The sequence below is a fragment of the Ctenopharyngodon idella genome, chromosome 12 (assembly GCF_019924925.1).
Source record: "Ctenopharyngodon idella isolate HZGC_01 chromosome 12, HZGC01, whole genome shotgun sequence".
Classification (NCBI taxonomy): domain Eukaryota; kingdom Metazoa; phylum Chordata; class Actinopteri; order Cypriniformes; family Xenocyprididae; genus Ctenopharyngodon; species Ctenopharyngodon idella.
The window spans coordinates 12,786,459-12,799,155 of NC_067231.1; the positions used below are offsets into that span (position 1 = coordinate 12,786,459).

Here is a 12,697-nt window from a genome sequence, read left to right on the forward strand (position 1 = left end):
TATGCAATAATGTCAGCCGCAAAAATAACCGTATCCACGCCTTTTCATCACTAATTTTTCACTGCATGTCTTTAGTAAATCCTTCCTGACAGTAGTTTTTTTTAAGGCCAAGAGGGTTTACACTGGTACAAGCTGTTAGTAAATCTGGCCCCAAGAATAAAAGCTCAGTAAATTGTTAAACAAAGTTTTCATGGTGATCCTTAAATTGATGCTCAATCATATTTGATTATGCAAATAAAGAATGAATACAAATGGGTTGCAGAATCAGTTAAGTATGTGACCCGCAACTTTTACAAGTAGCCTACTTATATGCACTAGTGTTCAAAAATGTAGGCCTCTTATGCTCACCAAGGCTACATTTATTTGACCACAAATGCAGTAAAAACAGTAATACTGTGAAATATTATTACAATTTAAAGAGTTAATTGTTATCTATTTGAGCTAATTTTTTTCTATTTGAATATATTTTTAAAATCAATTTAATCCCATAATGGCAAAACTTAATTTTTAGCAGCTATTGCTCCAGTCTTCAATGTCACATGATCCTTCAGATCCTCAATCAATCATTCTAATGTGCTGATTTTGTGCTCAAGTAAACATTTCTAATTATCAATTCAAAAAAACAGCATTTATTTGAAATAGAAATGTTTTGTAACATTAAAAATGTCTTAACTGTCAATTTAATGCATTCTTGATGAATAAAAGTATTCATTTCTTCTTTAAAACAAAATCTTACTGACCCCAAAATTGTGAATGGTACTGTATATATAACACTTGCCTAATGCAGGGTTGCTGCACATTTAAATCAAATTTAAGACTTTAAGACCTTTTAAAGACCAGAATAAATGATAATTAATACAGTGCACACATAAAGAACAAACTTGCCCATTCAAAATACACTGTATTATATGTATTTGTATTATGTGTAAAAAAGTACTCAACTCAGTTCTCCATACTAAAAATATACAAATAGTAAACATAGGACAACATGTAACATCTCAAAACATGTAACAGTGCTTAGTAAAAGTTTGAATCTAACATGCATAACTGGATGTAATGTGACTGATCAAATTACATGTCAAATAACTGAATGGCTGTTTGAAACATTTAAATACTGTTCAGAAACAGAAAGTAGCACAGCCTGCTATATTTACTAGGTTACCAGGGTAACAGCTGCATTTCTGCTGTTCCATAAGCGCCATCTACTGTTAGAGAGTGAATGTGCATTTTCATTCAGCGTATCTCCTTCACTCGTTCATGCTGCCACCATGCTGCTCATGCGTGTTGGAGTTGTTTACATCAGAGTACACATGCCTCTTTGACTCTGGTGAAGCGCACACTGTGACGTACGTAAAAAAAACACGTACACAACACAGTCAAGTTTCAAACTCCGTACTACCAAAGACTTGGTACTAAACAGCCTAAAAAGCGTATAACCCTGTAATGTTTTATTAGAAATGACCAGGCCCATACAAAATCTGCAGATTATTTTCCCATTTTCCCTGTTGAAGAAATCTGTAGAATTGGTTTAAACAAACAAAAAATAAGTGTTAAAAATAAATAGATAAATGGAGGGTATGCTCTTATTGCTATAATAAAATTAGCCAAAATATTTACTAAATGAACACACAAAGGGCAAGGCAAGTAAACGATGGCTACTCAAATTCTGTGGAAATCTGTGGCGCTTTCGGCAGGCTCAGATTCTGTGTGGGTCTGACAGCAAGCTTTTCACCTGCATGACAATATGTGAGAGCCAGAAAAAGAGAGACACTCACATGGATCCAGCCCAGGGTCAGGAGGTTATGATGGTCCTGGTAACTGAACAGCTCTTCCACATTCTCCATGTCACAGTAGTCAGGACCGGCGGACTGCTTGGGCACGATCACATGGGTCAGCACAAACTCATTGTGCGTCTGCAGGACAACAAAACACAGATTCCAGCATTTCTATTAACACACTGCATATCAGGCCAACACAGCATCCCACAATTATGGTATGTGTCCTCTGACACAAGTTAAATGAGATGACCCATTCATTCTCTATGGGAGCTGAGCAGCAGGTTCCCATAGAAGATTTTTGGATTGACAAAGAGGTGAAGCAAGTGTACATAGTGACACTATTGCATGTGTGGTGAAAGTATGAGGAAGTCCACATCCACATCTAGTATTTACACAGATTGTGCAACACCTAAGCTCCTATTTTCACAGCCAAAGAGGTCCACAATTGACCATTAAAGGGATAGTTCAAAATGAAAATTCTGTCATAATTTACTTACCCTCAAGTTGTTCCAAACCTGTATGAATTTCTTTCTTCTGCTGAACACAAAAGAAGATATTTTGATGAAAATGGGCCCTATTGACTTCCATTTTTTTTTTTTTTTTTTTCTCCATACTATGGAAGTCAACAAGGCCCATCAACTGTTTGGTTTACCCATATTCTTCATAATATCTTCTCGTGTTAAGCAGAAGGAAGAAATGTATACAGGAAGAGCTTGAGGGTGAGTAAATGACAGAGTTTTCATTTTTGAGTGAGCTATCCCTTTAAAACTCTCCAAACCATATTCACGCTCCCTTCCAAGGATCATCATAATTCAGGAAATTCAGCTTTAGTCACAGCTGGAAGAAAGGGCTGGAACAAAAGAATCTCACACCTACAGAGAGGAGGTTTGCTCCAGCTGAGGTCTTACCAGTTTTCCACAGAGAACACCACATGTCTCAATTCCTCTCGCCGTGTTACTGTCAGCCAGCAAAAGGAACCTGTAAGTCAGGTCTCGTGGGATTAAAACCCGCCTCAGGCCTTCCACACGCTGATCTAGAAACACACAGGAACACAATGTAGTACTGCTAATAACACAAGTAATTGATCATGTTCAGTGAGAGCCATTATTGCAAAATAAACTTTGTATCATCCTGAAGGAGTTTATTTTGCATTAATGACTGTCTGACTGTACAATATCCTAGAATACAGTTTAAAATTTTGGGCTCAGTAAGGTTTTTTTTTTAAGAATTTAATAATTTAATTAAGCAAGGATGCATAAAATGGATCAAAAGTGATATTTATATAAAATATTTCTATTTCAAATAAATGCTGTTCTTTAAACTTTCTATTTATACATTTAAACATTATTTATAGATTTAAAAAGGTTGCGGTCTTGGAGATCACGGTATTCCCAAAAATATTAAGCACTGAATCAGCATATTAGAACAATTTTTGAAGGATCATTTGACACTGAATAGTAGCGTATTGGCTTCTGAAAATTCAGTTTTGCATCACAAGAATAAATTAATCATATTCAAATAGAAAAAAAAATTAAATTACAATAATATTTCATAATATTACAGTGTTTGCTGTATTTTCGATCAAATCAATGCAGAGTTGTGAAAGTTCTTTCAAAAAAAAAAAAAAATCATACTGACCCTAAACAGTAGTGTAAATAAATGAACATGAATTCTTTGATTATATGAGAACATAAACGGAGCAGTGGTCAAATATGCAGTTTAACAGTCAATACATAAAAAATACCACAGCTGACTAATGAGAGAGCAGTGTAATAAATCACTAAAATGAATATCAAGCAAATAGGAGCTAAACGAGGGCACTCACTCTGTACAGCTGCTAAAGTGGCTGCCGGTTTGGGGATGGGGGTCGCTGGTTTGTTACGATTGGGGTCAAGGCGTACGTGGTTTCTCGGGGTCTGGGATAAGCAGGACCCGTCAGTTTGTTCAGGCACTTTGGGGACAGCCTCATCCCTGCGACTGGCCAGCTCCTGTCTACGCAGTTGGTCCTCAAAGTAGCGGAACTGTTCGGACTCGATTTGCATCTTCCTGAGCTGTGCCACACGTTGCCGTTCTTCCTCCAACAAAGACATCTTCTGCAGCCGTTCACCACACATGTCAACAGCCATGGCTTGAGTCTGCACAATAATGAAGTGAATCTGAATCATTATCCATGATAATGAAGTGAATCTGAAATTTGATTAACAGGCATTTAATAAGCAGTGCTAAAAGTGCTCAGTCTAATGTACCTGACTCTTCAGATATTCACTGTGTTCTTTGCTGTATTTCTCATGGAGAAGTCTCTTCAATTGGTCCTTTCGTGGAAAAGCAACCTCCTGTAATTTCTGAACATAATGAACAGATAATGGAACAAACATTAGGGGTTATGTTACAGACAGCGAGTACCAGATCAATATGTGCTAGCTAAAGCTTTCAGGGACATAATGATTTTTCTAAAGCTGGGAATAGAGACGCTTTAACTACTCATCTTTTTTTGGATTTAAGGACCATTACGAAACATTAAGATCATTAGGTTAAAGAAATGAACATTTTTGTGGCTCGACTGTCTGCTACAGCTATTTATATGCTAGTGGACGCAAACACCTTTTTTTGTAGATATTTAGCAAAAGTTAGACTATTTTCCTCCAAAAACAAACCAAATACATTGATGACTCATGCTGCACTAAATATTTTGGTTCAATAAAAACCTCTAGAGCACGAATGCCTCTTTAGCAATACCACTTGCAACAGACTATAGAAAGTAGCAAATCATGGTTAATGGTTTTGAAGTAAACTTATTACCCTGAAGTTTACTTCAAAACCATTAACCATGATTTGCTACTTTCTATAGTTTGAAACAAGTTCTTAGATATGTCCCATCTTAACATCCTTTTTCAATAGGAAATACATTGTCAAACAAGAAACCCATTCATCAAGCAATTTTATACTTTTTAAATATCCTAGTGAACTGACAAGTGAACATAAGGGGTCCATCAGGCACAAAACAAGAGAGACAAAATGCATGTAAACATCCCATCCATAAAAACATTTTTTTAAAAATCAGAAATTTGTCTTTTAAACAATGTTCAAAACATCAGGTGACTAAGAGCAACCTTTTGACGGAAGTCATTTTCATGTCACCATGTTGAAATGAAAGCAGAACATGTGCCTAGACAAGGCAAACCCACCATGTGAGCAGCTGGGAGCCTGACTAGGCCAAGGTAATTGAGCATGAAGCTAATCAGATTTACAGTGGGCTGAGCGCCACAGGGCTCCATCAGTTCCTGTGAGTAACATGCCAGGGGCTTACCTTCATTATCACTTGCTTCTCAGGGACGTTGCACTGCTGATAATCCCTGTGACTGGGGAGTTTCTCAACAAATAAACTGCGCAGGAGTGAAATAGGAAAATAGAGCTGAGGATTGATGGCCATGAATTACACAATGCATATTATGGCAGAAGATATGATGAAGAATGAAATTACAGACACAGCTGAGAAAACAAAAAAACAAAACAAAAAGGCCAGAGACGGTGGGTTAGGTTCCAGCATCCCTGCTGTGACCCTACATAGGACAATCGGTTTGGAAAATGCATTGATGGAAATAAAATAAATGAAAACATACGTGATGAACTTATTGTAGAGGACAAAGGCATTCTCCAGACTGCCCTCCTCTAGATAAACAGCTGCCATACGCTCCATCTCCACACCAGAGCGGAAGTAGCGTCTCGGGGCGATGTCTTCATTTATTTCTATGTTATAGCCCATTTTGCTGAGGGCCCGTACACGTTCCACCGCCGGCAGAGTGACGTCAGTGTGATCCGGCTCGGCTGCTAACTTCTTCTGCAAACGGAGAGGACAAGCAAACCATGAGACCATGGTGACGTAACGGACAAGCGTTTTATCAGCTACAAAATACTGATGGAGACATATAGTGATGTCATTTTGGACAAATTAGCCCTCCATTTTCAATACTTTTTTAGCTTATTTTGTATGCTGAATTTTCCCCCTGCTCATCTTTCTAGATTTCTGACATTTAGAAAGTGTCTGGTGAGCCACTTTATAGCTCTGCCAAGTATCATTGCTCTAGATAGACAAACTGAACTACAGTAGCATCGGTCCCAGTACGCCAGCGGCAGAGGGAATTTAGTCCCAAAGACATCACAGGCCTCCGATACACACAACATAAGCTCTGTTCATCACCCAGCTTGCGCAAACCGGAACACACGGCAACACCCACGCTGAGTTCGCTTCCAGCTCCCATGCTAATGACTAAACAGAGCCTCTGTTTTAGGGTGACTGAAAAGAGTGGGCGTCTAATCAACATGCAGCAGGACACCGATGGACACCAATAAGGGCCTGCCGAGCTGTTAGACTTGTTGGACATGACAGCTTGCTTGACTTTTGAACAGTATGCAATACGCACACAAAAATCTGCGAAGGCTGGTGGAGAGCCAAATTAAAAGTCTCTGCACTATTGTTGGAGAAGAGGATTCTGGGTGGCCAGAATAAGAAGACTATTTTGATAATGCATTCATGAAGAGGGGAAGCAAAGTGTGAAGGGGGCTACATCCGTTCTTCCATCTCGCCCACTCCAGGATGGAGGGATCTGAATGACGGAGCAGCTGCAATGGGAATACTAATGGGAGTGAGTCAGAGGAAGCCATTCTGTCCCTGCGACCCACCTCCGAGTAATATCAGCTGTCCCCCACCACTCTCCTCCTCCTCCCTTAACACCACTCACCAGTGTGCTGAAACTGAAGCCCTGGTCCATGGTGAGTTTACGATGTTGCTTTGCAGGCTTCGATCCTCCCTATGCATCCATCTGTCATCTCCCAAGATGATTCCAAGCTGAAGAGCAAGAAACATCATATCTGGCATCACAGATTCAGGGGACACTGGGTCAATACAGACTGAGTCTTTTTGTTTTCAGTTACTCAACACTGGCTTTGGCTACAACTCCTTGCCTTAGAATCCCTAACGTATTCTTCCTAATCTATTAACACGGTTACTGTGCCCTGTGCATTTCCATGGAGATTATCGAATATAATTCAGCATCTCTGTCCAAATAACACGGTTATTCGTTCCAGAATCTGTGCTACAGTTGCTATGACAGCTTGTTACCATGCAGCAAAATATGGTGACTCATGGATATCTTCAGCTGTGAAAAAAATCCTCAGTGTGTTTTTTCACTTAGCACAAAGATAGGTAGATATTGGACTGCTTCTCTCTCCTATACTCTTTGAAAACAGAGTGCAGTCACAGTGCCATCCTTTTGCGAATTAACAAATGGAAAAAGTATCACCACCAGAAGAAAATATTAGGATTAATGCTACCATGGCAACTTAAACTAGATGCACTGTTAAAATAATAAGAGCGCAGGAGATGTGACAGATTTAACACTGAGCAATCTCTGATAATCAGGGCCTTGCATAATGTAAATTTGCATTTGATTATCTAGATCATATGAAAATAATATATAGGGTGTTTATTAATGTTCAACATTTATTTTTTTTTATTTTTAATTATTAAAGAGCAATTTCACATTTACTCATCAAAGAAAGCAAATGATGATTCAGTATTAAATAATGAATCAGCACCTGTCTGGATGTTTACTTTAACAATCCTAGCAAAGGGATTTTAAGTGTCATAAAACAAATATATATATATATATATATATATATATATATATATATATATATGATTAAAACAATAGCCCTTCAAATAATAAACCTTCAATATGCTAGTTTATTATTGTCTTCAGTTGAAGTCTAAACAGAGATTGTACAGTTAAAACACAAACATGTTCAAGGAGGGATGAGCAGTTTTTCAACATATTTTAAGAGCCAAGTAAATCAGACCAGTCTACATCTGCAAACATGTTTGTATTAGGTATTAAAATACAATCCCTATGACTTTGTTTCACATAAATACTTATCAATACCAATACTTACCAATTCGATTATAAACATGATGACTATGTTCTAGGTTTGTTTAGCTATCAGTTGCTATAATATGTCTGAAATGTATGATGTCAAAGTTCATGAAGAACTCATCCCTGACTAGCACTTGAATAAGTCGGGCTGTTATATATTGTTTATTTGTTATTAAGTACATCATTTAAACAGTGAGAACTGTAGGTAAAAGTAATATTACACTAACGTAACTTTATTTCTACTTTCTAATATCCTCTAAATCACAACTTGTCTTCACCAAGTAACTTCCGCTTTTCTCCATCACTAAAAAGTTATATAATAATCATTCTAATCATAATATCAAATATACCAATGACATTGATTTGTCAGTGATATATTTCCCACCTGACAAGATTGCAACAATTTTATTTAAACAAAAAAACAGTAACAATCATAGGTCTAATTTAGTAGCACCAAAAATTAACGTATAAATACAATAAAATCCTCACCTGTAGGTGAATGGCTGTTGTGATCCCATGCTCCACATTCCTATAATCGTCACATGTGGCACATGCTAGAATTCAGCGCGAAAACAGGCAACTCGCGTAAATAAAAGAGCAGGTTTTTATTATTGTCTAAAACTCTAGGTCTTTTGCCTTTGTGCCTCATGGAAGCTTTGTTCTTTTGGCATGGATATACGCGCAGGGCTAAAATGGCTGATTGCTGTCTTTCAAAGCGAATAACCCTGCGGTGTCAGATGGTTCGCGCGGAGCTCTGCGAGTCAGATGAATGCCGCTGTAGCAGCTGTGCTTCACTGGCTGTGTTTCAAAACCTCACGAGCCGCCTATCTAGACAACATCCGGATTCTCGAGATTCTTCTATGATGCTCAAAGGATGTATAGTTCACTTTGAGCAGCAACCAATGTGACAGCTAGGGGGTGGGAATGACTGGACGAATGTAAAGGTAATCTACGCATATCACGACATTTACAAGCTTATGTAAACAGAGTAAGACAGATGCATTAGACATTATTAATATTATTATTATTATTATTATTATTATTATTTTCAAGCATTGACCCATTGAAGTCCATGATCATTTATTTACATTCTAAAGAGAGTGTGATCAATGATGGGACATGCTCTTCTCGGATGGTTTACATTTATTTTGTGTTACGCCACAAAAATAAATTGTGATATTGTGTTTTTATCCACCAGATGGGGCACAACTCCTTTAAATCACCAAATTCTGCTCAGGATCTGAAATGCATTAGACAAAGTAAATCTCTGTTAAAATAATAAACAGTATACCTCTAAACTATCAAAGCCCATTTTGATTAAAAAAAAAAAAAAAACGTGTAATAACAGTGGTTTCGGTGGTTAAGCACTGCTCTATCAGTTTAAATGAGCGCCCTATTTCTGTTGGTGTTGATGGGCAGAAAGCAATATTGTTTGAAAATCTATCTATCTATCTATCTATCTATCTATCTATCTATCTATGTATCTATCTAAAGCTGTGTGTATCATATAGAAACAGATCTCATGTAGGCCTATAATATACAGTAACATCTGTGAATTCAAAAGGGATCTGTCAGAAACCAATAAGTTCTTATGTTATGATGACAGCAATGTCCTTAGCCCTCCAAAGAGCACGTCTCTGACTCGTAGTAATATTAAAATTTGACCTTAAAATTTACTAATCTGATTCCTTTGATAAATTGTGGTTCTCGCAAAGAATTTGAAAACTATATAGATGCTTTGACGATAGGCTAAAAACAGGAGAGAAACTGTGAATTTGTAAACTGCATTTTAATTTTAATTTTTTATTTTTTTTGAGTGAAATGACAAGACCATTATATATATATATATTTTTTTTATATATTATATATATAAAATGTATTTGTTTATTTTTTGCTTACATTTATTTAAACCACTTACGTAGGAAGCGGTTTTATTATACCTGTTTTATTAAACTGGCCAGTCAGTCAGTCAGTCAGTCAGTCTATTGTGGATGTTTTTGAGAGGAAATGAGTGTATCGCAATGAACGGGATGAATCCACCGCTACTTGGGCTACACACCTCAATACCTGAATGACACTGATTGCGTCATTACGTATGCGTCATCGTTAAATGACCACACCCTTATCTGAAGCGCTGTTTTACACTGTTCTCACAGGTAGAAAGCAAACAAGTTAGCAAAGGGCTGTTAGTTTTATAACTTCAGAGTTCGGATTAAGGATTTACAAGTTTCGTTTCCTTTTAGTGACAAGAGGAAACCAAATGGGGATCTTGTACTCAGAGGTGAGTAACGTGGGCAGTTTTACCGCCTCTTTAAAAATTGTCTTGATCTTCATGTCTTTAGAAATTAACTGGCTTGGCTCATTTGACTGGTGATTATGTTAAGCGACTGGTCGTGTTATTCTAAATTAAGGCGATTTAATGTCTAACAACTTAATGAGTTTTGTTCTTCATACCTCAATTCCGTGTCAACCTAATGTTTTTCTGCTGAGTAAAAATTGAGTCATACTTATTATCTTTTCTTAATTTTATTTTTTTTTACTTAACGGTTTTGTTTTTAAGAGCTGTCTATGTTGAAATCAATGTCGTGCTTTGGCACTTCAGTTGGCATTTTCATCAGTGTTGCTTAAACTTCTACTTCTCCTTTACACCTTAAAATACCTAAAATACAGTAGTTTACTTAAGCATGTAAAGGAAAATACAGTACTGCTCTAAGACCTTTGTGTGCAGTGTTTATGTAAGTAAAAGCCTAACATTTGTTATTTTATCTGTCATTTTGTTTGGAAAGGGTGTGTGTTTATGTGTTAAGTTATCTTTCATGATGTCACCAGACCTGTTTTGCTCTTCCATATCTAGTATCAAGTCATGGTTCTAACTTAACATGCACATGTGATTTATTCCTTAGTCATCTTACACTCATTAAATGTACTAGATATAAAATGATTAACTGATTAATGTACATTTGTAATCATATTTTGTGCTGCTTTCTTTCCACAGCCCATGTGTCAGGCAGCTTATGATGATGACGTCCACAAGTTGAAAGAACTGATCTCAGCCGATGCCAGAAATGTAAATGTTCAAGATGAAGGAACGGGAGACACACCGATTATAGCTGCCTGTAGACAGGGAAACCTCAGGAGTGTCAAATACCTTCTAGATTACAATGCAAATGTGTCCATTAGGAATAAGGTATTGCATTAGCAAGGAGACTGAAAAGAGTTCTGTTTCTACCCTGACTATCATAATGCTCCCACTGTATTGTTATGAATGAGTCCCTTGTGCACTTGATTCACTTTAATGCATGTTGTTTCTCAGACTCTCCTTGTGGTATATTTTATTGATTGTTTGTGTGGTCAGCTTGCTTGTTTTGTTTAAAAATATCTATGTGTGTGTTCATCCTTTAGAAAGAAAGAACTTGTTTGCACTATGCTACGAGGAGAACATTCTCCTTCTTGGACTACCTGATGATTGCCATCTTAATGCCTATCTTGTTGATTGGTTATCTTATAATGGTAAGTTATTCCTCAGTCATGGTATTTCTAGAAGAGACTAGTTACTGTCTGGAAAAAAAGACAATTACAAATTTAGCTACTACAGCGATTTAAAATTAATCTTAGCATGCTGAGTGAGATCAAGTATTTCCTTGAAATTCATGTATGGGGTTAGAAAGTGTTTTGTGGTGTTTTTGCACATCACACATGTGATCTGACTTTAATTGTGACTGACCTAAATGTGTGTAATTGTACCATATTAAAGCATTGCACCTGTTCTCTCTCAAAAGGAAGAGAAGCAAAGAAAAAATGTGAAATTGATGGAGTTTCTTTTGGCCACTAAGGTGGATATAAATGCTGTAGACTATGTAAGTATAACACTTTTCATTTTTATTTTTCAGGCAAGAATGTTAAGTGAGAAATTGGGCAATTTGTGTAGACATAACCCATGAAAAAGATGTTCACTGTATAATCTGTGTATCTTTGGATCTTTTTAGAAGGGGAACACTGGACTTCACTATGCATGCCAAAGAAAAAGTCAAAGGATTGTTCCATTGTTATTGCAGAAAAATGCAGATATTTCTATACAGAACAAAGTAAGTTAATTAGTTTTGGCAGTTATTTGAACATGGACTGTAATAGAGGAATTAGTAATTATATTGTCTTGATATTACAGTAATTATTTTTTTTTTTTTAAATGCTGGAACTCTAACTAAATAATATAGTGACAGGTCCCATAGTGGTTTTGTACTGTGTTTAGCAGTAAAAACATTCTCTTAAATAGTTTAATGTCAAGAACTTGGTAAGTGAGTGTTAAATGTTACCAGATGGAACTACTAAAGTGTTCTCGAAAAATTTAATTTGCTGAGACTGACAGGATCTGAAACTTGTTCTGTGATGTGAAACCAGCATTGTACTTTTTTCTCTTTTCTATCTCACTGGCTTTAGTCTCAAGTGGTTAAAATTATGTGTTGATTATATATATTGTTTGACTCTATTAATAGTTTAACATTTTGTTTCTGTCTCCCTCACAGAATCATGAAACTCCTCTTGATATTGCAAAGAGACTAAAATTCCACAAAATTGTTACAATGTTAACGAAATCAAATTGAGTATTAATTGAAGACATTAGAGAACAGAGACTTGTTTCATGTGTGGCAGCAGTGGGGTCCTTGACAATTCACCAGCTGAGATTAAATTGGGTTTGCACCAATTATCACAATTTTTATACTTTTTCCATCACACATTGTTACACTATGTTATAAAAATACATTTCTCAGAAAGATGTTGCCATACTAATTTCTATTTAAACATATTGGATTTCCTGTTTTGTTAAGTAATGAATAAAAGTTTCTTATATATTGTATATTGATAATTTAATGTACTGTATATTCAGGTTGTTTTAATGTGTTAAAGTTTGTTTTTATCACTGTAAGTTATAATATGGATTTGGTTTGTGCCATGTTTGTTGGTTTAAAAAATAAAACTTCTAACTAAAGG

At 36.4% G+C, this 12,697-nt stretch overlaps 2 protein-coding genes across 4 annotated transcripts in view; one reads left to right on the top strand and one right to left on the bottom strand.

The window, feature by feature from the left end:
* Nucleotides 1–8,648, bottom strand: part of stambpl1 (STAM binding protein-like 1) — a 14,245-nt gene extending 5,597 nt beyond the window's left edge. The window contains exons 1-9 of one of the 3 annotated variants that reach the window (XM_051914012.1): nt 8,198–8,648; nt 6,518–6,624; nt 5,399–5,616; nt 5,086–5,161; nt 4,025–4,120; nt 3,604–3,913; nt 2,687–2,811; nt 1,776–1,913; nt 896–1,339 (exon numbers count right to left, since the gene is read on the bottom strand). In XM_051914012.1, the coding sequence (XP_051769972.1) occupies nt 1,295–1,339; nt 1,776–1,913; nt 2,687–2,811; nt 3,604–3,913; nt 4,025–4,120; nt 5,086–5,161; nt 5,399–5,616; nt 6,518–6,547 (1,038 nt within the window). In that variant the 5' untranslated portion in view covers nt 6,548–6,624; nt 8,198–8,648 and the 3' untranslated portion in view covers nt 896–1,294. Of the gene's footprint in view, nt 1–895; nt 1,340–1,775; nt 1,914–2,686; nt 2,812–3,603; nt 3,914–4,024; nt 4,121–5,085; nt 5,162–5,398; nt 5,617–6,517; nt 6,625–8,197 lie in introns of those variants that run through there. The other 2 variants (XM_051914009.1, XM_051914010.1) reach the window with 2 other exon arrangements.
* A 1,129-nt stretch (nt 8,649–9,777) lies between these two features.
* ankrd22 (ankyrin repeat domain 22) lies at nt 9,778–12,695 on the top strand. Its single transcript, XM_051914028.1, has 6 exons — nt 9,778–9,989; nt 10,704–10,895; nt 11,111–11,218; nt 11,488–11,565; nt 11,695–11,793; nt 12,232–12,695. The coding sequence occupies exons 1-6, from the start codon at nt 9,969–9,971 to the stop codon at nt 12,307–12,309; spliced, it is 576 nt and encodes a 191-aa protein (XP_051769988.1). The 5' UTR covers nt 9,778–9,968; the 3' UTR covers nt 12,310–12,695.
* Nucleotides 12,696–12,697: the final 2 nt, after the last annotated feature.